The sequence below is a fragment of the Mytilus californianus genome, unplaced genomic scaffold (assembly GCF_021869535.1).
Source record: "Mytilus californianus isolate M0D057914Y unplaced genomic scaffold, xbMytCali1.0.p SCAF_9, whole genome shotgun sequence".
Taxonomy (NCBI): Eukaryota; Metazoa; Mollusca; class Bivalvia; order Mytilida; family Mytilidae; genus Mytilus; species Mytilus californianus.
The window spans coordinates 12627713-12654179 of NW_026262745.1; the positions used below are offsets into that span (position 1 = coordinate 12627713).

General features: G+C 33.4%; 2 protein-coding genes across 2 annotated transcripts; both read right to left on the minus strand.

Moving 5' to 3' along the window:
* Positions 1-548: 548 nt before the first annotated feature.
* LOC127715579 (E3 ubiquitin-protein ligase TRIM33-like) lies at positions 549-3811 on the minus strand. The gene is made up of 2 exons (XM_052221667.1): positions 2744-3811; positions 549-814 (listed from the first exon to the last, which is right to left on the minus strand). Exons 1-2 carry the CDS (start codon positions 3583-3585, stop codon positions 745-747), a joined length of 912 nt encoding a protein of 303 aa, XP_052077627.1. The 5' UTR covers positions 3586-3811; the 3' UTR covers positions 549-744.
* Positions 3812-5625: 1814 nt separating this feature from the next.
* On the minus strand, positions 5626-26199 carry LOC127715566 (acid-sensing ion channel 1A-like). The gene is made up of 8 exons (XM_052221654.1): positions 26063-26199; positions 24707-25262; positions 11127-11225; positions 10726-10876; positions 9924-9980; positions 8374-8536; positions 7709-7800; positions 5626-5855 (listed from the first exon to the last, which is right to left on the minus strand). The coding sequence occupies exons 1-8, from the start codon at positions 26179-26181 to the stop codon at positions 5674-5676; spliced, it is 1419 nt and encodes a 472-aa protein (XP_052077614.1). The 5' UTR covers positions 26182-26199; the 3' UTR covers positions 5626-5673.
* Between the last annotated feature and the right edge of the window lie 268 nt (positions 26200-26467).

Sequence of the window (26467 nt, forward strand, 5' to 3'; positions counted from 1 at the left end):
GGGAACCTAACCCTTCCCTTACCTGGTATAGTGGTGTAACAAGTACAAACTATAAAACTCAGAATGATTCAAAGCACCAACATAAATAACAAAAACACCAAGGACACTAAGTACATATATGAGAGTACTTGCAGTTACTGAAAGCTAGTTCAAAGCCAATAACAACTAATAAAACATCGTGTATGTAAGACCAATGCTGTGTAAAATTTAAAAAGCCTGAAATAGATCTATACAATAATTATTCATGTTACTGACGATTCACAGTTTATTGTGCTATAATTTGCTGCTCTGAATTTCATTCACACGTTTCAGACATTTGAGATCGGTTCATGTAATGAGCTCGTTGAGACCGGACAATGACCCCTATTTGTTGGATAGTGTTGTGTTGCTGTTCGCCAACTGACATGCCTTCCATGTATATATATAATAAGCTTTTGAGCAAGGATGTAGATATTTAGTAGTCTGTTATGTACACCCTTGTTTTGATTTGTATCAAAATCCTTATTAGCTTTTCAAATTATTTGAAAGTCAAGTAATAGAATAAAGACTACAGACATGATTTTCATTCGCACAATATTCATCAAACTATATCTTTCAGATTTGTAAACAATTAAAAAAAGACATTCAAATTAACTGTTCGTTCATACATAAGAAAAATATCCGACAACTTTAAAGTCAGGAATTCAACTTCTATGGTATTTATTTAATTCATTCTTCACAAGCAACTATCCTTCCGCTCAAACATCATAATAACATCCCAAATGGAAGTGCTAGTCTGCAAGTCGTTCTACTTTCTATGTCTTGATTTCGTACTCTGAAATAGAAAACATTTCGTTATACATATTTGGATTCTCAAGACAGTCCATTGCAGTGATTTCTTCATCAGGATTTGTATTGTTACTGTATATTGGTTCAGATCAAAATGAAGAAACATATAAACGGCGACTAGGTTTAGTATCATTCACAACTGTGTATTGTGTCTTAAAGTATCCATTCTTTTATTAAGGAATATTAAAGTTCAGATCTTAGAAACAAGTGACGGTGACATTTTGCTTTGTGCTTGATACACTTGTAGTTACGATAGGTCCATTATGGTACGTTTTATATTAACAAATTATATAATTGCAAAACAACTTCGCATGCAAGTACCCCAAGCAAGCATGACCTTAGACGAATTAAGCCCTTGTCGGAGTAATAATTATAAACAAAATCCAGTCAACAAGATTAATTCCGTAGAAACAAGTATAATGTGCTCTTTTGTTTAGGGGCCAGCTGAAGCCCGCCTCCGGGTGCGGGATTTTCTCGCTGTGTTGAAGACCCATTGGTTGCATTCGGCTGTTTTCTGCTCTTTGGTCGGGTTGTTGTCTCTTTGACACATTCCCCATTTCCATTCTCAATTTTACTTATTGTTATCCCATGTTTATTCATCATGGTGTATTACATTTTGATAATCCATTAGTCGTAGACCAGTAATAATCATAAAAGAAGTGCATTCAACAAGAAGCATACTGGATGTGATAATGAAAAAGAACAGCTTCGGACGCACAAAATTTAAATAGTGTTAATTAATTGTACATAATCTTATTGATGAATCACTCTGTTTGAGATCTAAGCACACACTATTTATAAAGTTATTATGCTATTTCAGTAGTAAGGGGACGACCATTTGATTTTCTTTTGTTTATAAAGCACTAATGATTTTGGTGTTGAAGAAATGCGCGCCTGGCATACAAAATTGTAAGCCTGGTATCTTTGTTCGAACGTTTATATCTTTGTTATGTCGTTTGCCACTGTAAATAGTGTTCCATAATTTAATTAGCCTAACTTGCTGAATATCTGTTTGAAAATTTAAGAATTTAAAATTAGAAAAAAATAAATAGGGAAGACAAGGGTATTAGCGTCACCAACATTTGATATGTCTACTAAATAGCACACGTCTAAGTATGACAGCATTTCAAAGATGTCATTAGAATAAAAAATCGAAGTGGATTTACAAATTGTCGTCTATCTAATGAGATTTTATCCTACGGCTACCCAAGAATAATCGCTTTGAAAATCTAAATGTATTGGTATATTAAAGAATTTCAATGTTCCATAAAAGTTAAGTGTAATAGCAATAAAAGTTACAATTAATTCAGTTGGTAATGATGATTGTAGGGTTATAAGTTCAACATGATATAAGTTATTGTCCGTAACTTCCAGTTGCTTTGTCCCACTGGGAACATGAAGAGAAAGAAAAAAAGCTGTATTCTAGTCGTGGCCTGTACTATGGGCCTTGAAAATAAAATGAATCATTGGAAATTGATACACTGTAAGAATATGACTGAAGCCAAATTATATAAGAACCTTACCATTTACATATAAGGATTTTAGAATAGAAGACGAATAATATGATATGATAAAAAATTCAGCATTGTTTGCAGGTACTTAGCTAAACCGTATTTTTTTATCTATAGGTAAGGAACCCATTTTATCATATAATATTGTAAAAATTATAATCACAGAACATTATTTGCTTGAATTAACGATTTGAGGACTGAGGAAATCATATGGAATCATGTGTATATCGTTCCTTTAGTATTTATTTACATATTTACTTATGTGGCATTGCTTTTGCTCTTACATTTTCTTTTATTATCATCATGGGATAACTAGGTCGTACCAATTTAAACAATGCACTGATTGTTTGTTTCTTAATCATATCAATACAAAAATTATTGTCAAACGAAAAGCATTTACTTACGGTTGTCGGAATGATCCTAGCATTTGACGCACAGCTGCTGGTTTGTGGAGGGCTCGTTTAAATACCGGATATTCCCCTAAATGTACTTTAGTTGGACTTTGGAAATTACAAACTTCTTTTACTAAACCTTTAGTCATTAATGGAGCAGCTTGCTCGTCAATTTCATCTATAGTCTGCTGGCATCGCATTTTCAATCTTTTCCCATGTTCTGACATTTTGGCAAGCATATTTCTATTTTCGGCCATTTCTTTGAGATTATCATCTCTTCGTTCTTTCATTTCATTGATAAGTTCATCAGCGGCAGCGTCTATTCTGTGTTTTAGTTCTTCTTGTGCTTTCTTTATTTCTGCTACCCTCTCCTTTTCTTTATACTGGTAAGTGTTTTGAAATGTATCTGAAGTTTTAATATGTTCTTGTAAAACTTCAATCTCTTTGTTAACATATTCAATAAAGTCTTTTAAAAGATTTTGTTGGATTTCAGAAGCGGCAGATAAAGACCTATACTTATGGAATTTATGAATACCATTCAAACATTTTCTACACAGAAACTGTGAACATTCCATACAATAATTTTCTATCACTTGTTGTGGATGAAGTTCGCATTGACGGCGTTTAGCTTCAGTTAAAAGCACTTCTGGAGGTTTTATTCTATGTCCTCTAGAAACGGTACTTTTTAGGTGAATAGATTGACAGTGATCACACAAATATTGATTACACTGAATACAGAAATGGTCTCCAGTTTGTCTTGAACATAGATCGCAGGTTCCGAACGTGAAATTCTTGTTCGTTTCATGTGAATTCAAAGACGTATTCTCCCGCGAAAGAAGTCTTGTTTTACTCATTTTAAATCAATAATCGATGAAAAACTAGACTATTTTGCTCCAATTTTAATTTTCTGCTTTTGACATTTCTGCTCCAACATCTTCCTGTACCCCTTAAATCCAAATTAAACGGACATAGATTACGTTGACGACAATCACCCTGGTAGCCATACGTGGATCTAACTAACTGAACATTGATATTTATCAAATGTGTCCCCTTTGTTTTAAACCATGTATTTATCTGTTTAAATAGAGCTATGTTGGTCCTTTAAACTTATAATGGATCGTGTTAAACTATAGTTATTGTGCATTATGTGGAACTTCGAAGTGTGTAAATCAAGTATATATTTGTTAAACCTCTATTGCTGTTATATAAGTATAATTTGATATAAACCTCATTGATTAAAATGACATTTCTTCAAACTTTGAAAAACGATATGTTACTATAAAAAATTATCTTTCGCCGATTGAATTGTAATTGGTATTGTGCACATTTTAATTGTTTTGCTTTATTTTCATTATTCTAAAGTCAGTTTTAACGTGAGAAAAAAACCATTTGAAAGCAAATACTATTTAAATTTTATTTAAAAGACTGCAAGTTTTTGCAGTAACGCAAACTGATATAAAAATACATTACACTCAATTATTAAGAGAATCAAATAAAAGTTAAGGAATAAAATATCGGCAACAGTGAAATTCCTGTTCCGCAATAGTCTTGGGGGTAATGTTAAAGGTCGATTTAAACATTAGTTACTACAAAGATTTCACGAATACATAAAGTTATATAAAATTATTAAAGTTAACATCTATTCTGACTTCTGACCTCTGCGTACAGTTAATGACTTCTCATTATAACACATTATCTTGGGTTGACATTTTTCCTTATATCAAATCTTTAATTCATGCATATCAGTAAAGATTAAATAAATACTGACATAGATTCGTGTAACTTTATATAATTAAAAAAGATAATTCGTTTTAAATTATAATTAGTGTGTCAACTAGCTGGATTTGAATTTGTATGAGCAAATTGAAGATCGGGCAAGAAGTATAAACGTCGTCCATGGGACGGCAACCCTCAACACATTTAGCAAACACATTAGTTTACGGAATTTATCTCATGTGCGGTGTGTATATGATATAATGTATTGCCGTCTTGGTATTCTCCTATGCTTTAGGTTGTGGAATTTGCGTTCAAGAGAAATCGGTGCGATTTAAAGCTTGACGTATTGCATAGAAACCTGTCTGTCGTTGAAGATTGTATTATATCCTGTAGATGTATTGTGGTCGCTTTTGTCGTTATATTGTGGTCTCATTGACATTTATCCCTAATCTCTTTTTATTCATATTTAGTGTGTATAATACGAATTATAAGGGATGGAGTACGTCAAAATAACTATCTGTCCATTTCCTATGGATACATGCATATCAAACCATGTAAGAAAGTCACGTATTGCTTGATCATTAATCACAAATTCTTAATTTTTGCAGGGAAATATTATAGAAATAAATAATTTTAGGATTTTATTGAGTTATGAAATGGACCAAATCACGTACAAATTCCACCTCCCCCAGTTTTTGGTGGGGTTTGTGTTGTACAATCTTTAGTTTTCTGTGTATTTATTATCGTTATTTGTAATTTCATCGTTCTATTTTTATTCATAGTGACATGGTGTTGTCTGTTTTTATTGTACCTATGACGATACAATCTGTAGACAGAAATTACTAATAAAACCACTTATTTATATATAATTACTTTATACTGTCAATTTAGAATAATTCTTGTAATGCCTCTGTTGTATAAATGACGTCCCTGAAATGTTTACATCTTTTTACTTCTTATAACTTAGTTCCACAGATGTGCATCGGACTCATACAAATCTTTACCATTATTAAAATCCTTAAAAATCAACTGGAAATGAAGATTTGTAGAAAGTGCAGCACTTTTTGATAGTCCATTACTGCATTAGTCTTGAATTCGTCTATACATAGTGTATCTTTCATTTGTTCTATGTCAACGGTAAAGCAAATAGAAAACCCAAATGACTACAAAACTCAAAGTAACACTTAATAATATTTTATTCGTCCGAATCGCTTTTCAAAAGTTGGTTACATTTTACTAGTATTTTCAGTTTCATCTATATGATCAGTCGATTCTCCCAATTTTCTTCTTTTTGCATTGGCAACCTTTTGACTTCCTCTTGTCATCAGCAAACAGAAAAATTCTATGATCTCTACAATTGACAGGATGCTGGCTCCTATAAACATTCCCATCTGTCCACCAACCGTTCCTAAAACAGTAAGTCAGAAAATATAAATATTATGTACAATAACTACAATATAATTTGTTTTCTAAGGTGTAATAGCGATTACAAATTTGGTATGTTATTGTTGTTCGTAAACATTTGATAATACTGTTGATTATAGAACATTTTTAAATTCTTTATAAATACTTCAGCTTAAACTATGCTTTTCCATTCTCAATTTTATTTGAATGTGAAATTTGGTTTCAAGTTTGACAAAGTTCTTGCACAGTTGTATGTTTTTCTGCGCTGTTCCTCACTGGTCATAGCGTTTCAGAATAAAATCTTGTCGGAAGTACAGTTGTCAGGAATTGGGGCGATTTACATTTGTATACCTTAACAAATGGTAAAGACACTTGAACATTGATTGATTGATTATTGATTGCTTAATGTCCAATGGCAAATATTTTATACATGTTCAGGACGACTTGAATATTGAAGAGCGTATGAAGTATGCTAGATATGTTTAGTTTCGTGTCCCATTGACCTCTACCCCTATCTTCAAATATTGATGGAAATAAATGATAGGTTACATCATTCATACATTATTAAAGGTCTTAGGGGAGTCCTAATATCTGTAATCTTTAATTTTTTTGTAATTTTTCTATATTTTTTATATCGTTTGCCCAGTATTGTCTATTCTTTATATTGTTTGCCCAGTATTGTTTATTCTTTATATTGTTTGCCGAGTATCGTCGATTCTTTATATTATTTGCCCAGTATTGTCTATTCTTTATATTGTTTGCCCAGTATTGTCTATTCTTTATATTGTTTGCCCAGTATTGTCTATTCTTTATATTGTTTGCCCAGTATTGTCTATTCTTTATATTGTTTGCCGAGTATCGTCGATTCTTTATATTATTTGCCCAGTATTGTCTATTCTTTATATTGTTTGCCCAGTATTGTCTATTCTTTTTATTGTTTGCCCAGTATTGTCTATTCTTTATATTGTTTGCCCAGTATTGTCTATTCTTTATATTGTTTGCCCAGTATTGTCTATTCTTTATATTGTTTGCCCAGTATTGTCGATTCTTTATATTGTTTGCCCAATATTGTCGATTCTTTATATAGTTTGCCCAGTATTGTCGATTCTTTATATTGTTTGCCCAGTATTGTCAATTCTTTATATTGTTTGCCCAGTATTGTCTATTCTTAATATTGTTTGCCCAGTATTGTCTATTCTTTATATAGTTTGCCCAGTATTGTCGATTCTTTATATTGTTTGCCCAGTATTGTCTATTCTTTATATTATTTGCCCAGTCTGGTCGATTCTTTATATCGTTTGCCCAGTATTGTCTATTCTTTATTTAGTTTGCCCAGTATTGTCTATTCTTTATATAGTTTGCCCAGTATTGTCTATTCTTTATATAGTTTGCCCAGTATTGTCTATTCTTTATATCGTTTGCCCAGTATTGTCTATTCTTTATTTGGTTTGCACAGTATTGTCTATTCTTTATATAGTTTGCTCAGTATTGTCTATTCTTTATATCGTTTGCCCAGTATTGTCAATTCTTTATATTGTTTGCCCAGTATTGTTTATTCTTCATATAGTTTGCCCAGTATTGTCAATTCTTTTTATAGTTTGCCCAGTACTGTCTATTCTGTATATAGCTTGCGCAGTATTGTCTATTCTTTATATTGTTTGCCCAGTATTGTCTATTCTTTATATTGTTTGCCCAGTATTGTCTATTCTTTATATTGTTTGCCCAGTATTTTCTATTATTTATATACGAGGACCCAATTATTCTCTATTCTTTATTGTTTCAGACCACTGCTCTATTCTGTAAACCATATTTAGACTTATTTCCAGGTGATATTTCAAACTTGATATTAATATTTACCTAAAATACTACCAACTGTCTTTTCTGGAACCTCTTCTGTTGCTTCCTCTATCATTGAATTGTAAAAGAGACGCAAATCTATGAAATTTCTACTGAAAAAAGATAAAATACAACATGATTAGTAAATGTTTTTAGATAGTGACACAATCGTCCAACTAGTTTCAAATCATTCTGATATAACTAATACATCGGAGTAGGAAAAAAAAGACGTATATGACCTTTTTGACACAACACAATACAGAGCTATAGCGTATTTTGTCAGAGCCGTTCTGACTATTAATGAACGTGACAGCAAATGTATGTACAGATCAACCTCTGCATGGAATAGGACAATGCTGGAGTAGCAATCCGCTAAAATTATAACAATCTGTGTGCCATGTTTTGGTTTTAAGGGCACTGGTTGCAGAATGATTGTGTATTTGACGTTCAACAATTTTGTTGCCGAGAACACCTGGAGTAGATTATTTCAGAAACACGTTTTATGCGCACCAATTTGGTAGCGGTTTATCATACCTAACAAACAAAACTACTAGTCAAGAAAATATATACACTCATTATCAACAATACGCATGGTACTTTTAGTGTATGATTTATGCATCAGAGTATGCACAATGCTTAAACACACATCACCTATTGATATTTACATGTAAAAACTAATCACATACCTTAAATAATCTTCACTTGGTAGAATTGATTGGTTGAATAAGTACGAAGCTATGAAGTTGGAAGTGAATGCAGCATACGACAGTGAAGTCTCGTACTTTATCGTCTCGCATTTTGGTGGACAGGAACAATTGTGTAGGAAATCTGAATCCCTTGATATGTTTTCTGAACGAAATAATAACGAATTTATAAAGACCAATATTTATATACATTGAACACGATGGGTGTCAATAGTGGAACAGGACCAATATATAACGACCCTATAAAGATCAATAATTATACATGTATACATTGAACACGATGGGTGTTAATAGTGGAACAGGAACAATAATAACGACCCTATAAAGATCAATAATTATACATGTATACATTGAACACGATGGGTGTCAATAGTGGAACAGGAACAATAATAACGACCCTATAAAGATCAATAATTATACATGTATACATTGAACACGATGGGTGTCAAAAGTGGAACAGGAACAATAATAACGACCCTATAAAGACGAATACTTGTATACATTGAACACGATGGGTGTTAATAGTGGAACAGGAACAATAATAACGACCCTATAAAGATCAATAATTATACATGTATACATTGAACACGATGGGTGTCAAAAGTGGAACAGGAACAATAATAACGACCCTATAAAGACGAATACTTGTATACATTGAACATGATGGGTGGTGTCAATAGTGGAACAGGAACTTTCAGAGCACACAGGCTTCACAATGTGTTTTGGTTGGGTTCGTGTTTTACTCAATCTTCGGTGTTTTGGACTGCTAGTATGTTAATCCTATTTTTCTTTTGTCCATGGTGTTGTATGTCTTTCTTTGATCTATATTTTGTATTGACCCTTTGTATCTGCTTTCCTTAAAAAACATGGTTCTTATAGGAATTATTGGAATTTGACATTATCTTTGGAGAGACCGACAATGATTTTACAATCAAGTGTCAAACCACCGAAGGGGCCTCGGTGGCCAATCTAAATTGACTAGGATTGTCAGTTTTCCTACCGAAATTCGGTGGTTCTCCCCGTGCATTCCGACTTCCCCTCAATAAAAAATTACCGCCACGAAATAGCGCAACAGTGCTGAAAGCGGCGTTAAACACCAATCACTCAATCAATCAATTTAACAACCGACATTGAAATTCCTTGTTTAATATATTCCTTGAGTATTTTTTTTTAATTTTTTTTTAATTCTATTCCTTGAATATTGCATTTAAAAATTGAATGCTTCTTTTTGTAATTTTATTGGGGTGTAAAAGCGTTAACCGAAGCACATGATGAAGCTATTAAACCTATGTCTTGTGACGTCGTCATGAGAAGCACGTGCTCACGGTCGTGGATGTTGAATTTTATTGAGAAATGGAATGTCACGCAAATCAAAAGTAAGGTTTCTTGTGAAACATGCATGTTATTGTAATTATTAAATTAGGAATAGTTTTAAAGCCCATACACCTATTTTCTTTTTAGGGCTTCATTATTATTAGCAATAAATATGCTTCAATGTTTTTAAATGTAAAATGTCTTGAAATGTTGCTTACTTTGGTACTCGGCATAACAATCCATCAGCTGTCGACTGTCACAAAACTCTGCTTTACCTAAAAGAAAATAATTACGAATATTGTGATACATAAAGGACTCTTTACTTTTTAAAAAAAGGGACATTTGGGTTTAAATGTCGATGTGCTGCAGCACATTTGCAGATCTAACTTTTGTTAAATTTCAGACAAAGTATTTCTACTTTGTGTTGTTAGTCCTGTATAACAATTTAGTTCATCGGATTATTTGAATTCGTCTGTCGAACAGTTGGCATACTTTTAGGCGTATATATGGTGGATCGGATGGAGTCTTATTTTTTGTATCCTTGGTTGCTTATGCTTTTTTCTCACCATTCTTTTTTTTATATTTAAAAAATCCATTATTCTCTACTTCTTTATTTTTTGTCCATTGAATTCCATATTCTGTAATACCATATATATTTATATATAAACTGTTGGATATATTTTTTAATCTGATACATTGGGATGTATAAGTACACACACAAGCGTATGTCAAGGCGTTTTTATATTTAATCGTTACACGCGTTCATTATTAAGTTTAGTTTTTTTAATAAATTTCTTTTGCGTTCAGGATAACGGGCTAAAAGTGAAAATAACTTGTATATAAATAACACACTAAATACTACCATTCTCCGTCTTGAATTTAGCGCAACGATGTAAGATATTAAATTAAGATAGCATTTTTTTTTGTTTTCTCTCCGTCAGTGGAATTTGAACCCATGCTTCTGTGGCATTGTTGCCTAGACCACTTGGCTAACTAGGCTTTTAAATAAATGTTACGTACCATTTGAAAATAAATGTCTGCAACCACATTTTTGTACGAGATAGTCGTCTAAACAATGTTTGAAACACGTCAGCTCTGAATATGTACCCACTCCTGATAATTTATCTGAAACCTCTCTGCAACTACCATATGGACTTGGAAGTGTAATCACCTAAAACAAATTAAGACAGAAGTATAATTGAAATTTTACTTAATTGATTAAAGACATTTTATAGTAATGAACGTTTTCTGAAATATAAACAAGTTAAGATTTACGTATTATAGAATTATCGTTTAAAAATTCAGTTGTAAATTTCAGTGAAAAGTATTTGAAATAGAAGTTTATGAAATTACAACACCCAATCTAATTAAAATTAAATCTCCGCTCTCGCTAAAATTTATAAAGTGAACATGTTTCTGACCTTGGTTTTCCTTATAGAACATCCCGCAGATAAGCCAGGGCCAACCAGGAATCCTCTCAACGATGGCAGTGGTTCTTCTGATGGATCATGAAGTACAACCTTCAAATAGTAAAAACAGTTGTTTTTGGATATCAAGAGAAATCACTATATTCTAAGAATTGAAAAGGGGTGTTATATATTTAGATATAATTATATATGTATCAGTTTTATATGTTTATACGGAATTGTACAAGTGATGTCCGGAAACGCCTTTTTATTTACGCTCTCTCTGATTAAATCACGTTAACGTTAGACGTGTTTTTGTTCATGAGCTAGTCCCAACCCAAAATTAACTAGAGTTAACAGACGAGGCCCATATCGTCACATGGTGGAGAGACCCTAAAAAGTTTTCAAGAACACATTAACAAAATTTATGAGAATATGTGTGCAGTTTCCAACAATTAATTATTTTCTGAAAATGTGACTCCCGTGCATTTTACATGTAGACCCCCTGCACGAGGACATCACACGTGGTTGAATTCTTTGATGTATTGTGATCGGGACAAATTTGATTAATTATTAGAGCATTATGACCAGTGACTTATACGAACAAATATTCACTTTATAACACAATTTTCTTCATATAGGCATTTATTTTTCACATCTATTCGCCATTATAAATGAGTCTTGCCCGTGTGAGTAACCAAGTGTGTAATTTAGAGCAGAGACTACACCAAGCGCCTTTTTAATGCACAATACCTGTTATTATACCTTACATATATTTCAAACAATTCTATTGGGTAAAACGTTATCACGTGACATGGAACAATTCAGTTAATTTTCATTCAATTGCAAGGAAGAACGAATAACCCTAAAAATTAACACCAGCGTTGAATAACCCTATTATTCACCGGCGAATAACCTTTTTAGTTTGTTGATTTGTACTCATGAAAATGACGTCACAGACGTAAATAAACAAAATGGCAACGTTCAAGTAACAGGAAGCCCATTGATCGAGAGAAGAGGAAATAAGGCTTTTGACGTGCATCTTGTGCCGATGATATCTCTAATAATGGTCCTTTTCAGGGCCATCAATATTTTACTAAAATAATCTACCTTTGTTGTACATACGAGAATTCTAAGACACAAATTACATGTATTTTTGAACGTCAACTTGTGTTTGTTACTGACTCAAGTAAGGGTAAGTGCTTTTACAATAAATTTAGAATCTAAAATTCAGGAACTTTCCTCACGACATCTTACAATATACATTTGGCTAGGTACTTGTGACTTGACAGATAAATCTGGAAAATTTATTCAGTTACGACCGGATAATAATGATCGAGTAAATAAAATTGAGAATGGAAATGGGGAATATGTCAAAGAGACAACGACCCGACCAAAGAGCAGACAACAGCAGAAGGCCACCAATGGGTCTTCAATGCAGCGAGAAAATCCCGCACCCAAATGGTCCTCAGCTTGCCCCTAAATAAAATTGTGTACTAGTTCAGTGAAAATGGACGTCACACTAAACTCCAAAACATATAAATGAACTTAAATTAAAAAACATACAAGACTAACAAAGGCCAGAGGCTCCTAACTTGGGACAGGCGCAAAAATGCGGCGGGGTTAAACATGTTTTGTTAGATCTCAATCCTCAATCTCAAAACACATATGTCAGGGGCGGATCCAGGATTTTGGAAAGGGGGGGCGTAGTATTAAAGTTGGCCGAGCAGAGCGAGGCGAAAATTTTTTTGGACCTTTTTTTGGCTAAAAAACATAAAATAAGTGTAAAATGCATTTTATAGATAAAGTGTAGGGTTGGTGCCGTATTCTCTCCATCAAATGTCTATTATGAAATGATTAGATGGATCCAAAGCTATGTACTAATTAATATATTTGATGTGGGAATTGTTAGTAAAAAATGGACATGGAAAATTCTCGTTTGTTGTATGGTTAGTTAGCATAACCTCACAGATTTCTTGTTGTAAACAAGATATACGGCTATTCAATGAAATTCACAATACGACCGACACGAAGAAAGACAAACAAGCAATTATCATCCAAATGTTTGGTTGAAATGTTTCACCCAACAAGGGAAGTGAGGGGTTCCAAATCAACCAAAGGCTACGAATGAGTCGGAAATGACAATGAAGTTGTGAATGACGGTCGACACATGGAGACATATAGACCACACACAGCAGGCTGGTTGCAGTCGGGCCTTGAAAAAAGTATTCAGTATATCAGTTCGGCGAAACAAACATTCCGGTCAGATATGGGATTCACATGCAACCCCCCCCCCCCCCCCCCCTCCCCTCTCAAAAAAAAAAATTACGCCCGTTTTTTATTCATCATGTTCATTTAATGCTAAATAATTCTGTTGAAAATATTTTTTCTAATAGCAAAAAAGTGGACAAGATTATTGTTTTCAATCCAGATACGGCCAGAATTTTTGTTTAAGGCAAAAATCAGGGTCAGAATTTTTTCTCTCAAATATCTCAGACTGCCCCCTCAGATCAAATGGTCCATACCTTAGACTTTAAATCTATATCTAGAGCTTACTGACTGGGGATCACTATTCAGCAATGTTATTAATGGGCTGGGGCGTGTGGGGTTAAACATGTTTTCGTAGGTAAATAATATTGCTGTGGAACTTTTTTTTTCATGAGAGTGTAATAGAGTATTACTTTCTGTTGGGTGGAATTGTGAAATATTTTGTCGCTTTGAAGGCGTCATGCTTGTCATCCTCAGCCTAAGCAATGTGTTACTGTAATTTGAATTTCAAAATGACTGAGTGACGATTTTTTCGACGAACTGGTCAACTCCACCGTAGAGAATCACATGACTTTGACATAATCAATAATATATTACAGTAAATACGAGCGAAAAATATCTTTATAAGTCAAGAATTGTCGCATAAAAATTAAATACACGGGAAATGACAAAGTTCACGAAGTCTATTCTGATTAATCATTTTACAAAAAAAAAAAAGTGCAAGCAAAAAGGGGGGGGGGGGGGGTACGCCCTCTACGCCCCCCTCTGGATCCGCCACTGTATGTGATACATACAAACAAATTTACAAGTTCCTTTTATAGATTACCTGACAATTAAACTTGTTTTTCTCGAGCTTCCATACTATTTAATTTATTTGTGGAATTTATTTCAACAACACCCTGAACCAGAGCAGTTTCGTGCGCAGGATAGACTATTAGAATGTCAGACTGCCGAGATCAATAGATTTAGTAGGGAAACAAATATTTTGCTTCGTGTTCATTCACCAGATTTTGGTTTGGAAAGTAAGAAAACACCATGGCCGTCCGCCTGTATATTCAAATAACTATATTAATATGGTCTTTATATAGATGGTATTCACCCACATCCATATTTGGCCCGTTTGTGGTTGATTCGAATTTTACTTAGGATAGTTGAAGATTGCCAAAATGAAGATTTATTATAGTATGCATCATTGCCTGTATTTATTTTCATGTATGTAGAATGTGAGATTTATCTCATTAATTTTCTGCTCGTCTACTTAGTTACAGCGGAGTGTATAGTATATGAGATTGTTCTCATTACTGATTTTTTTCCGTGTTGTATATTCAACATTGTATTTTATTGAGTAAATGTCGGAATCCCACAACGAGTTTGTATTTACAGACGACTTTCTATTGTACAACCAAATTACAGACGACATAGAACCCGATATTGGCTATTTATTGCAACCACCGGCTTCTCCACTACAGTTAAACACTTCGTTTAGTTTGCCAATATAGAGACACCAGCTACCCCTGCCTGGACACCATTTGATAAATTTCAAACCTCAGATTTTACCACTTCTAGTACGCCAAATACCGTAGTTTCTTCAACACTTGACGTCGAAGTTCAACCTCCCATATCAAATTCCAAACATAATTCTTTTCACTAAATGTAAAAGTTAGCAAATTGTCAAAAATTTGGGGGATATCCAAATGAAAAAGCATTTCAGTTTTTGAGTGAGTTCGAGTCTTATGCCGTGTTGCACCATATATTATCGGAAGAGGATGCTAGAAAAATTTCCGCTTTCCATTTGCACCTTTGTGGCCCAGCTCTAACTTAGTTCAATACTCTTCCAGTCGACAATTAACAATTATGGCAAACTTTTGAACAGGTTTACAAGAAGCAATATATTGATGTTGATTTTCGAAGTCCAACTATACTTTTTGAAGGTGAAATATTTGAAACATTAAAACTTTCTAAAGGGCAATCAATTGACGATTTTTACGCTCAACTACTTGAAAAAGCAACAGTTTTGCACAAAAGTGATCACGAAATACTGATTTAATTTATAAAGGGGTTGCCTGACCAACTCGCCTTTTTTGTTCGGGCAGGTCACCATAATGATAGCGCAAATTGCCTAGAAGCTGCCAAAATGGGCGAAGCTTACGGCTATCGAAAATATGATGCACCTTCTTGTAGCTTCTGTTACTAAATCTGCCAATAACACACCCGCTGCGATGAAAGATTTAAACAATTTCAAAACTGATGTGGTTAGTGAATTACAAGGACAAATAAACAGTCTAACCCAAGCCGTGTCAAAACTTGCCACAGATTTTTCTCAACAACTAGACTGTTCTCGTGATGTAAAAGGAAATAATCGTTTTTCTCGTTCACGAAATCGAGATCGTCAGGTATCTCAACCTGTCCGTGGATTGTGCCGTAAATGTCAAGCGCCTGGACACTTTGCACGTGCCTGCAATTGGAATGAAAAGGGCAATATAGATTTCTCTTTTATTTGGCATATTTGTGGACAAACGGGCCATAAGAGTCCACAGTGTGTAAACTATTCGGGAAACCGGAGGAACCCGGGATTCACAGGGCAGGACCCCCGGGGCGGCAACTAGATAAAATTTCTGTACACCAGTCTGCCCATGTTAACATTTCTGATAAAACTGTAAATTATTCAGAATCAACTGAATGTACAAGTGACGACGATTCAACATTTGTTTGTAAATTTTTGTATATGCCTGTGCACATTGCAAATCTGGAAATTTCAGCTTTAATTGATACAGGTAGCTCAATAAATGTCATGTCTTCGCAACTTTTTAATTCAAATATTCGATTCCATGAAGTCCGAGTTTAGTGCTACGAGTGTCAAAATTACTTAAGCGAATAACCAAACAGTTCAAATATATGGAACTGCTAAGGTTAAGATTTCTGTGCCTCAGGGAAAGCATTGGATTCCTGTATATATTTTAGTCCAAACATCGCATCCTTTAATTTTAGGAATGCATTATTTATATTCCAAGAATATCGTTCTTGACTTTAGTGATTGTTGCATAAAATCTAAACAGTTCAAGGTTTTAACTCAAAGTCCCGCTTCTTTACCTCCGAATTAAGAAGTCCTTATTTGGGGACATGTTAATGGAAAAGTTCAATACGGAATGCAAGGTATATGTAGTTCTAAGATATCTAAAGACCGAGGAGTCATAGTATCAAAAGCTGTAGTGACAGTGAATCGGGAGAAACAAGTCACAATTAAAGTATTGAATTTTACCAATGAAACTGTACATTTGAATAAAGGACAGATTTTAGCGGAGCTTGACCCATTCTCTAAGGATCATGTATGTATGCCTTTGAGTGAAAATAATGACACTCATTTTGTTCAAAATATTCATTTGTCGACAGAACCGGTGAATAAAGATACTGAGATCGACTCTAAATTTATTTCTAATTCTAATATTCCCGAATACTTGACTGAAGTACAGAAATCGACTTTGATTGAATTTTGACATTCGCATAAAGGATTATTTGTAACCGAGGAAAACCCTGACTAAGGCTTTACTAATGTCGTCCAACACCAAATATGTTTGAAGCCCGACCTAAAACCGAAACACCAACGTTCATATCGTTTAACTCCTGAAAAGAAGGATATTCTAAGACAATATTTAGATGAACTTTTGTGACAAGGAGTAATTGCACCGGTAGACGAAACAGAAGATGTCCCTATTACAAGTCCGGTTGCACTTGTGTCGAAAAGAACGTATCAAAAAGGCAAAGCAAACGCTTCATCGAGAGATACTAGTTTGTCAAAGTTTCGTTTCTGCTGTGACTTTAGGTATTTAAATCCATGACTCAGCACTTTTCTTATTCAATTCCTGATCTACAAGATCTTACTGAATCGTTTTCAAATAAAACACCGAATTTTCTGACTTCAATAGACTTATCATCTGGATTTTTTCAGTTACCGATGTCAAAAGAAAGTCAACGTTACACAGCCTTCAATACATGTTTTGGTACTTTCAAATTCTTAAGATTACCGATGGGACTGAGCTCATCTCCAGCATCTTTTCAACTCTTGATGGACAAAGTGTTCAAAGGATTGACTTTTAAATCATGTTTGTGCTATCTTGATGATATCCTTTTTGCATTCGAAACATTCGATCAGCATATTGAAGATATACAGAACGTTTTTCCAAGACTTTCAAATGCAGGTTTAAAGCTAGGACCCAAAAAGTGTGAAAGAGTTACGTCGCCTTGTTGGACTATTTAATTGGTTTCGAAAATACATTAAACATTTCAGTGCTGAGATGAAACCACTGACTAGACTTTTAAAGAAATGTGAACGTTTTAGCTGGACCGATGAACAACAACGTGCATTTCAGAATGTTAAATCACTCCTGCTGAATTCTCCTATTTTGGCCTTTCCAAACTTCAATTTACCATTTAGACTTGCTGTAGACTCTTGTTGTAAGGGGATTGGTTACGTGCTATATCAGAAAATTAATGAAACTGATGAAATTCGTGTTATACGATTCGGATCTAAGGCACTTAGTAAATGGCAGAAATCATATGGCCCTACAAAACTAGAATTACTTGGCATGGTTACAGCCGTTCTAGATGTTCATCATACCTACGAACAAAGCCGTTTGTAATAGAATGCGATCACCAAGCGCTGAAACCGCTATTTAGCAACCAACTGAAAGGCGCCATTAATGAGCGATGGATTGCTATTTTGCAGCAGTATAACTTTGAAATTCAATACAAGCCTGCACGGGAAATGCAAGTTCCGGATGCCTTGTCACGATGCACGCAAGAGACTAGTAACGCTTTTGAAAGTCAAGACGAGAAAGATCCGTACTTCCCATATGAACCAGAAAATACAGGACATATTATTGTTCCAGGAGGTATACAATTGACCACATTATTACGTGATTCCGATACTAGCGACAGAAAAAAATTACAACTGAACAATATCTGTCTACCTGCGCCAATTCCGATGTACACCGTCGTTAATAGTGTTCCACGCAAAAATGTAATGTTACAGGCACAAAATGAATATGGTGCCGACACTGAAGACATTGATCAACAGTATATACATGTATCAAAGAAACGTAAACCGCGAAAAACGATACAACTTTACCCTCGAAAGAAAAATAGCGCAGTGAAAGAATCAGAACCTTTGGATAAACTGACCGATTTTGATTCAAAACATACTCAAATGTCTATTTCTGATCAGTTGAACCAGTTTGACAAAATTTATCAACAAATCACTCAGTCGACTAATTTACAAAAATCGGACCAAATATTTGATCAAACTTAAGTACTGATAGTGCTACTTCTCAATGTGATGCAACCTATTTAAATCAAAGCACTGAAAGTTCTCAAAATGAAGAGCCAGACAAAATATTTAATCAAAGCACTGCAAGTGATAATATACAGGATTCGAACAAAATATTTGAACAAAGTACAGAAGTTAATGAAACACAGGTTACTTATTCTAGCGAAAATGAAACCCCGAACAATTCTACCAAAAACCGAATCTCTGTTTCTGGTGTTGATAGTGATTCAAATGTAAGTATTTTGACATCAATTGACATTTTTCGGGAAAAGGGATTTAGTGTCGATTTGATATATAAATTGCAGCGCAATGACGCAAACTGCAGACCGTTGATTCAATATCTTGAAAGAAACAAACTACCAAAACTGCAGAGAGAAGCGCGCAGACTTCTTTCATTAATACCAAATTTTCACTTGATCAATGGCATATTATTTCATACACGAAATAGGAAATCAGTCCGTTCGGAAAACAATGAATAATCTTCAGCTAGTTACTAGTATTCCAGAAATTTCACTAAAAACAATAATTAAATTACATCATAATTCAACGTTAGGCGGACATTGCGGTATACAAAATACTCTTGATTTAATCCAAGAACAGTACTATATTCCGAATTTGAGTGAAAAAGTAACTGATTATATTCGTTCATGTCATGAATGTCAAAGCAGGAAAAATACCACACTAAAAACTAAAGCTGCAATTACGCCATTTCCTACGCCGTGTGCACTATTTGAAGTTTGGGGAATGGACCTTCAATATGGACCCGTCCCTGTCTCTCGTAGTGGCAATTCTTATATTTTTACTGCAATTGATTTATTTAGTAAGTACATGTTTGCAGAGCCGATACCTAACACTGATCCGTTAACAGTCGGACATGCTCTTTTTAAGTTAGTCACGCAATTTGGAATTTGTCGCACTATCATTAGTGATCAAGGATCGGAATTTAATGGCAAATGTTCCGAGAAGTTTGTGGCTTATTTGATATTATCCAGGAATATACTCCAAGCTTCGCTCATCACTGTTTGGGAGCTTGTGAGAGACCTCACAGAACTTTGTCTGAAAGACTAACACCGTTTCTTTTAAAAGGAAAACCATGGGAGGACGTATTACCGGGAATAGTATTTTCGATGAACAATACTCCTAACCAAAGTGTTGGATTTTCGCCTTTTGAAATAGCCAGTGTATGGAAAAAGACCGCAATTTCCGTTGTCATTGCATATTAAGGACACCGACTTTTCGTCTGTACCTAAAGATTGTCATACGTATCTCAAACAGCAATGTGAAAAGATAAACATTATACGTACTGAAGTCGAGAAAAATTCTTTAAATTCGAAAGTTAAAATGATTGACCGAACTAATAAGGACAAAATACCAAATATTTCATTTCTTGAAAACGATTATGTTTATTTGTTGAAAGAGCCAACCGGATCAGGACAAAAAATTAAGAATAAATTTGCCGGTCCATATGTGATCTCAACAGTAAATAGTCCTCATATGTATTCTTTGAAGGACCCAAACACGAACAAAATAATATCACAGCCAGTGTATATCAATAGACTGAAATCTGCTTATGTAAGAAAACCAAATCCGTCAAAATATTTTGTTCTTACGAAACTCGACGACGTTGAAGTGCAAGATCATATATCTTTTGACGAGAATAGTACGCATGTGAAGGACAACTCAAACACCAATTATGACAATTTACCGGATAATATTTCCGACTCTGATAATACACGCAAATCAGACAATTTTTTATTTGTTGAAAATAGTAAAGCCATGTCTCGCCCAAAGCGCACTAAGAAATTACCAGCTAGGTTCAAAGATCAAGATTGTATTAATTTTAGTGAAGTTGACGTGTCTAGCGAATCAACGTCTCCAAGTCAATTAAAAGTTAAAAGATTTCTAGCACAGAAAATTTTAAACGGAAATAGATCGTATCTTGCTCATATAGTTGGTGAACCAGCCCAACACGCTATGTGGCTTCACGAAAATCAGCTTGGACCGAAAGCAAAGGCCAAATTGAAATCTTGACCTCCGCCACAAATTTAAACATTTTATTTTCTTTATTCAGTGGATTGTTTTATGTCAACATATAATCATGGTAATAATGTCAAAACATCTAATTAGCGTCCACGATTTATATACTCGTTAGATTTATCTCATGAGTACATACGCAATACGACTGTATGTATATATTGACAAGTCACTATTTGTCAGTGAGAGTTTTCTCATGACTACTTAATAAAGTAGCTATGTATAACGTAAAATTTCTCTTGATTTGGAATATCGACTCATAAATAAGGAATTCATCAGGATCTGTACGATTTTATTTCATGATATTGTTAGTGCCGTCTGTATCTTAATATTCTTTGGTAGACTTATTTGTGAGATTTATCTCATAGTAAGATTTCCGGCAAACTGCAACTTCTGCTAAAGATGTTCGTAAATGAAGACCACAGAAGAAAAAGAAAAAGACATGTACGGACATTAATTGTGTGTTGCTTTAGTATATTTTGTATAATTGTGCATTGATGTTTTTATTAAATCATTCCGGCATCACATACATTTTGATTACTTAAATATGATTATTGAATTTCGTATTTTGTACGTATTGATTATTGATAACATGAATAATTTTGTTTGGTTATAAACATGTTTTTTTTTGGTAATGAAACTTTTATTAGAGTTTAAAGGCAGTTAGCCTAAATTGTTTTTGAAAGGCAAATTTATTGAATATATAATAGGTAGTAAGATAATTTACGTGGTTATATAAACCTTTTGTTTCTTATCCATTTTGAATTAAGGATTTATGTATATCGTATTTGAATGTAATTTGTTATAACAATGTACGGTCGAAAGTTGCAAGGATTAGTTAAAACTTTATAGAGAAAACTACACTTTATTTTGAGAACTGAACATTGTTTTTCTATAGTGTTGATTGTTGATGAAATAAGTTTAATACCCCGAAACATGGAAATCGGAATAATAAAATTTAAGGCATAGATACCCAAAATGAGATTGTATGAATATCTGTCAGTGACTATTATATGTTAAACACAAATAACCTAAGTAGTATTGCTGTGAGTGGTTAATGAGAAATTCTGAGTGCGTGAGAGTATTATGAGCTGGTCTTGTATTGTATATGTGTATGTGTGTAAGACTGTTTGACTGTGTGTATATTTCACCACTTTCAGCGTTTAGCTACAAAATAAGAGTAAGGTCTCTGGTGATTTCATAGTATTTTATATTATATTAACTGTCACGTTTATGACAAGCAAGATATTTTCAATACATGTTGTACTCCGCAATGTGTTACAAGATGCTTATTCCACAAAGTTATCCATACCAGTTACTTTTCGTTTAGATATATTGAAATATAGAGAATCTTGAATATTGTGAAAGTTAAAAAGGTATAATAATATTGATCATGACATTGTATTTTTATTTGAATGTGCTCTGAATTCCACATATGCAAACATTCATTGGGAATTTTCTTTCTGCCGGGGGATGTTATATATTTAGATATATATATGTATAATTATATATGTGTCATTCAGTTGTATATGTTTATACAGAATTGTACAAGTGATGTCCGGAAACGCCTTTTTATTTACGCTCTCTCTGTTATTAAATGTCGTTAACGTAAGACGTGTTTTTGTTCATGAGCTAGTCCCAACCCAATACTAGAGTTAAAAGACGAGGCCCATATCGTCACAGAGGCATTTTGGTTAAGATTTGAAAAATTACCTTAGAATTCAAAATATCAAATTATAAGGGGCCTCGGTGGCCGAGTGGTCTAAGTAGTCAAACTACTGTATCACTTGCTTGTCAACACTGAGGTTGTGAGTTCGAATCCGGCACGTGGCAGGTGCGTTCGACTCCAATCTTCATTGACTATAGGATTGTCAATTTTCCTACCGAAGCTCGGTGGTTCTCTCCGGGCATACCTGTTTCCTCCACCAATAAAAACTGACCGCCAAGAAATAGCACAATAGTGCTGAAAGTGACGTTAAACACCAATCAATCAATCATAAATTAATCAAATTATAAATGGTACGGATTTTGTTATTCTGACATCCACCTTCTTTCACAAGGTGATACAAGTTGGTCTTTAATAATTAACTAGCTTAATGATTTACTTCAAAATTAATACTTTATCCTAATATTAAGCTCTGTCCTCTTTGGCAGAAAGCAGCATATGTGGCTAACAAATAGGGTTAGATTTTATTTATATATTTTTTTGCTTTATTATATCGATTGCATATTTCTATACTTGTTTGTTAGTGTTTAGCAAAAAAAGATCTTTATATCTGGAAACTGAAAATACTCCAATAATGAATTTGCCAATGGTATATTGTTTTGGTTTTTTTTTAAGTTTCAGCTTTTATTAGATTTAAAACTCACATTTTCTTATAACTAGCGGATAAAATATTTTGAAAAACTTCATTTATCAGTAAAATATAATTTGAGTCACCTTGAAACTATTTTAGATTGTCAGTTAATGAAATTGGTATTAATTTTTGCCCTGAACGATATTAACTTTCACAATATATGCACAGCTAAAGTGATCTGAAATTTCCAAAAGTTCCGAGAAAGCTATCACGAAAACAAATAGGACACATCAAAAATTGATAGCCTGGACCTTTGTAGAACAATTGTTAGTATTTATAATTGCATCTGGACCATATACCGCAATCATTAACCAGATATAAGATTTATATGCGGAAAGGTTTCAGTTTTCTGACGTATGGTACGGGTTTTAGTGTTTTATGAATGAAATGGGATGTTAAGTGTACGTAAATGAAACAGCATACCAACGACATAGAAAAAAACCTAAAGGTCAACATACAAGAACAGACGATATGTCAAGCAATAAATCGTCCTAAGTCTTAAAAAAGCTGTATATACTATACATTCATCAGAAAGATCTGCCATCTAAACCATTTTTTTATAAAAAAAAAAAACTTTAAGAAATGACAATCTGCATTGTGCTAACTAACTTCAAGTCCAGAAGAAAATGTTTAGATCTATTAATTTCTGTCTTCAAATTTTATTTGTTCATATAAATTGCAATGTATCTCAGACAGATCAACAGGAAATGCATCGTCTTATAAAAAAATATTGCTATTGATTTTTCTATCAGATGCATTTTTTTTTCTTAAAAATTCTGACATTCTAAGAAAATATAACACAGACTGTACAATTGTTTGAAAAACCGAAATCATCCAATATCAAAGAGTGACTTCATCACTGATTAATTAGAATAATGAACGATCCTTATGTTATCTTTCGTGTATTAATGAAACATGATAACTTACAGTAATATTTTCAATTATTTTAGCACACATTTGAAAAAATTAGTCGGACTTTCTGGTGTCTAAAAAAATCCATCTTAATTTTAACAACTTTCATCATAAAACAAAAATTGCTATGGAATTAAGGGAGTTTGCAATAACTTAACATGATAATGTGAATGTTGAATTACTAAAACAGTCAGCACTCATATCCATGTTGCTGTCCAAGCAGTTAAACTTAACTTTCTTAACCTTGTAACTGTCAAAGCTGCTAATAAGATGAACATCATTGTAACATTATTAGGGTAAAACAAACGAACACATTTCGCTATCTAACAGAACTGACATCAAAAGCGATTAACTATAACTGCGTTTCAGCTGAGGAATATGGTATACACACTACATGTATATATAATACACGGATGTTAATTTATTGAGTTGAGAGACAAACACATCGTATCGGTCAACCAATTTGTGAAGGAGACCCTACAACTTATGTAGCGTCGAATTCGGTCGATTTAATCATGGGTTAATGCATTAACTGTAAATTCAGCAATTAATTTGGAAACGAGGAACTATTATATAATATATAAAGCGATAAAAATAAAATACATATAAAAAAATCTTTTTTTGAATGCTGGGAAGAATAGATAAATAGATTTATTAACTTTATGATTGAATAAAGTGAGTAAATACAATAAATAGTATACCTTTACACCAGCTTGTATAGTTGAAGAAAAGAAATATAAGTCTTGTTGAATATTAACAAAGAATCTCAAACCGGACGTTTCCCCAACAGACTCTGCAACCGTCTTTGCATCTTTATTGAATGTATAACACACACCAAGTTCTGTCATTATTGGAGTAAAGATATCTTTACAGTCAATAAGCTCTTGTTTGAAATGACAATATCTTATCATGTCTTCAATTTGATGAGAATGATTTCGTGCACAGCTATACAATACATCCCCTGGGATCGGGTTTTGTGTCGACCTTATCCCAAAATGTTCTAAAATAATTGACAATTCACTGAGAGCGTAGAATGTCTTTGAAGCTTCCAACTTATCCTCTTCTGTAAAACAATCTAACACTGAACTTTTTACTTGGTTTAAGTTACACACAGTTACTGCGGGGAAGTCAATGGTTTCTTGAATAGATGTGGTAAAACTTGTAATGGAAGGATTGTGTGAAAGGTGGATAAATTCTAATATTACAAATATAAAAAGTCCAGAGGCTGCCGCCAAGACCAAAATAATCCATATGAGCCTGAAAAAAGAGTTAAGATGACTTGTATCAGTTATTTTAACAAAAATAGTTGCTCTCAAAAATGATTATACTATGCACACGTAAGATGGTAGAGCCTATTTTTTTCAATGTCATTTTCAAAATTTTGTTTCTGTTAGCAAATTTAAACATTCGGCTTTATCATCCAAAACAATTTTGTCTCTTTCCAGTCAACTTGTTAGCTCAATTAGAAATTATGTTTATTGAATATTTTAGCAAAAAGAAAATGACATGATTTTTTTATAACTGTTATGGTCCGGGGACACAGTTGTCTACAAATAGAGTCCCTAATGTGGACAGTGTATAACTTGCAAATTTTTTTTCATAAACCTTCCAAATTTATTTCTTCATATTTTATGCAAAAAAATAGTAAGTAGGGAGATGAAATTACATGTAAAAAAATTTGGGGCATGAATTTTTAGGTAAAGTAGTGATTTTGTCCATATTTAGAGTTAGAGCCGATAGACTTTTCTATGATTTTGATATGATTTGTCCCAAAAGTAGTACACTACACTGTAACAATCTTTTTAGGATAGAGCAGGTGCGGTTTTTTGAATTTGCGTTTTTTGTCTAAAAGAAATGCACTACGAAATAACTGTGTTCTTGGGCCTTATGAAGTAACGAAAAAAAAAATGATTGAAATGCTCGTCATTTAAAAAAACAACAGCAACAAAACACGTAAATAGCATATACAAAAGAAATGAAAATATGTATTTGCAACTTTCAAACGATTATTTTTCCCTTGAATTTATCTTTTAACGCTATGAATACAAAAAGCATACTTGCGTCTAGAGTATAATTCTGGTCCTCCAAATCTTGACAGTCCATGGATTGAAGAAGTATTCTTGAATTCCTCTACAATGTTAGTATTAAAGACCATTTCTGATGTATACTTTATCATGCTTGTTCATCATGTTAATAGCAGTAATTGTTCCAGGCAAATAATACCTGTAATCAGTCTCGCATCTGAAATGCTTGAAGAATTCTGATATTCGAAGCAGGACCCAGAAGGTAAAATAGCAATCAGCAATAACTATTTATCAGCAAGTTGCCGGTTAATGACTTTCATTTAGTCGATTTTACAAATTAATTATTTAATCAATTTAAGTTAAGAGCCCGTAGTTCCTGGTTTTGAAATAAATTACTTACAGATAATATAATTGTTATATTCAAAATAAATAGACTAT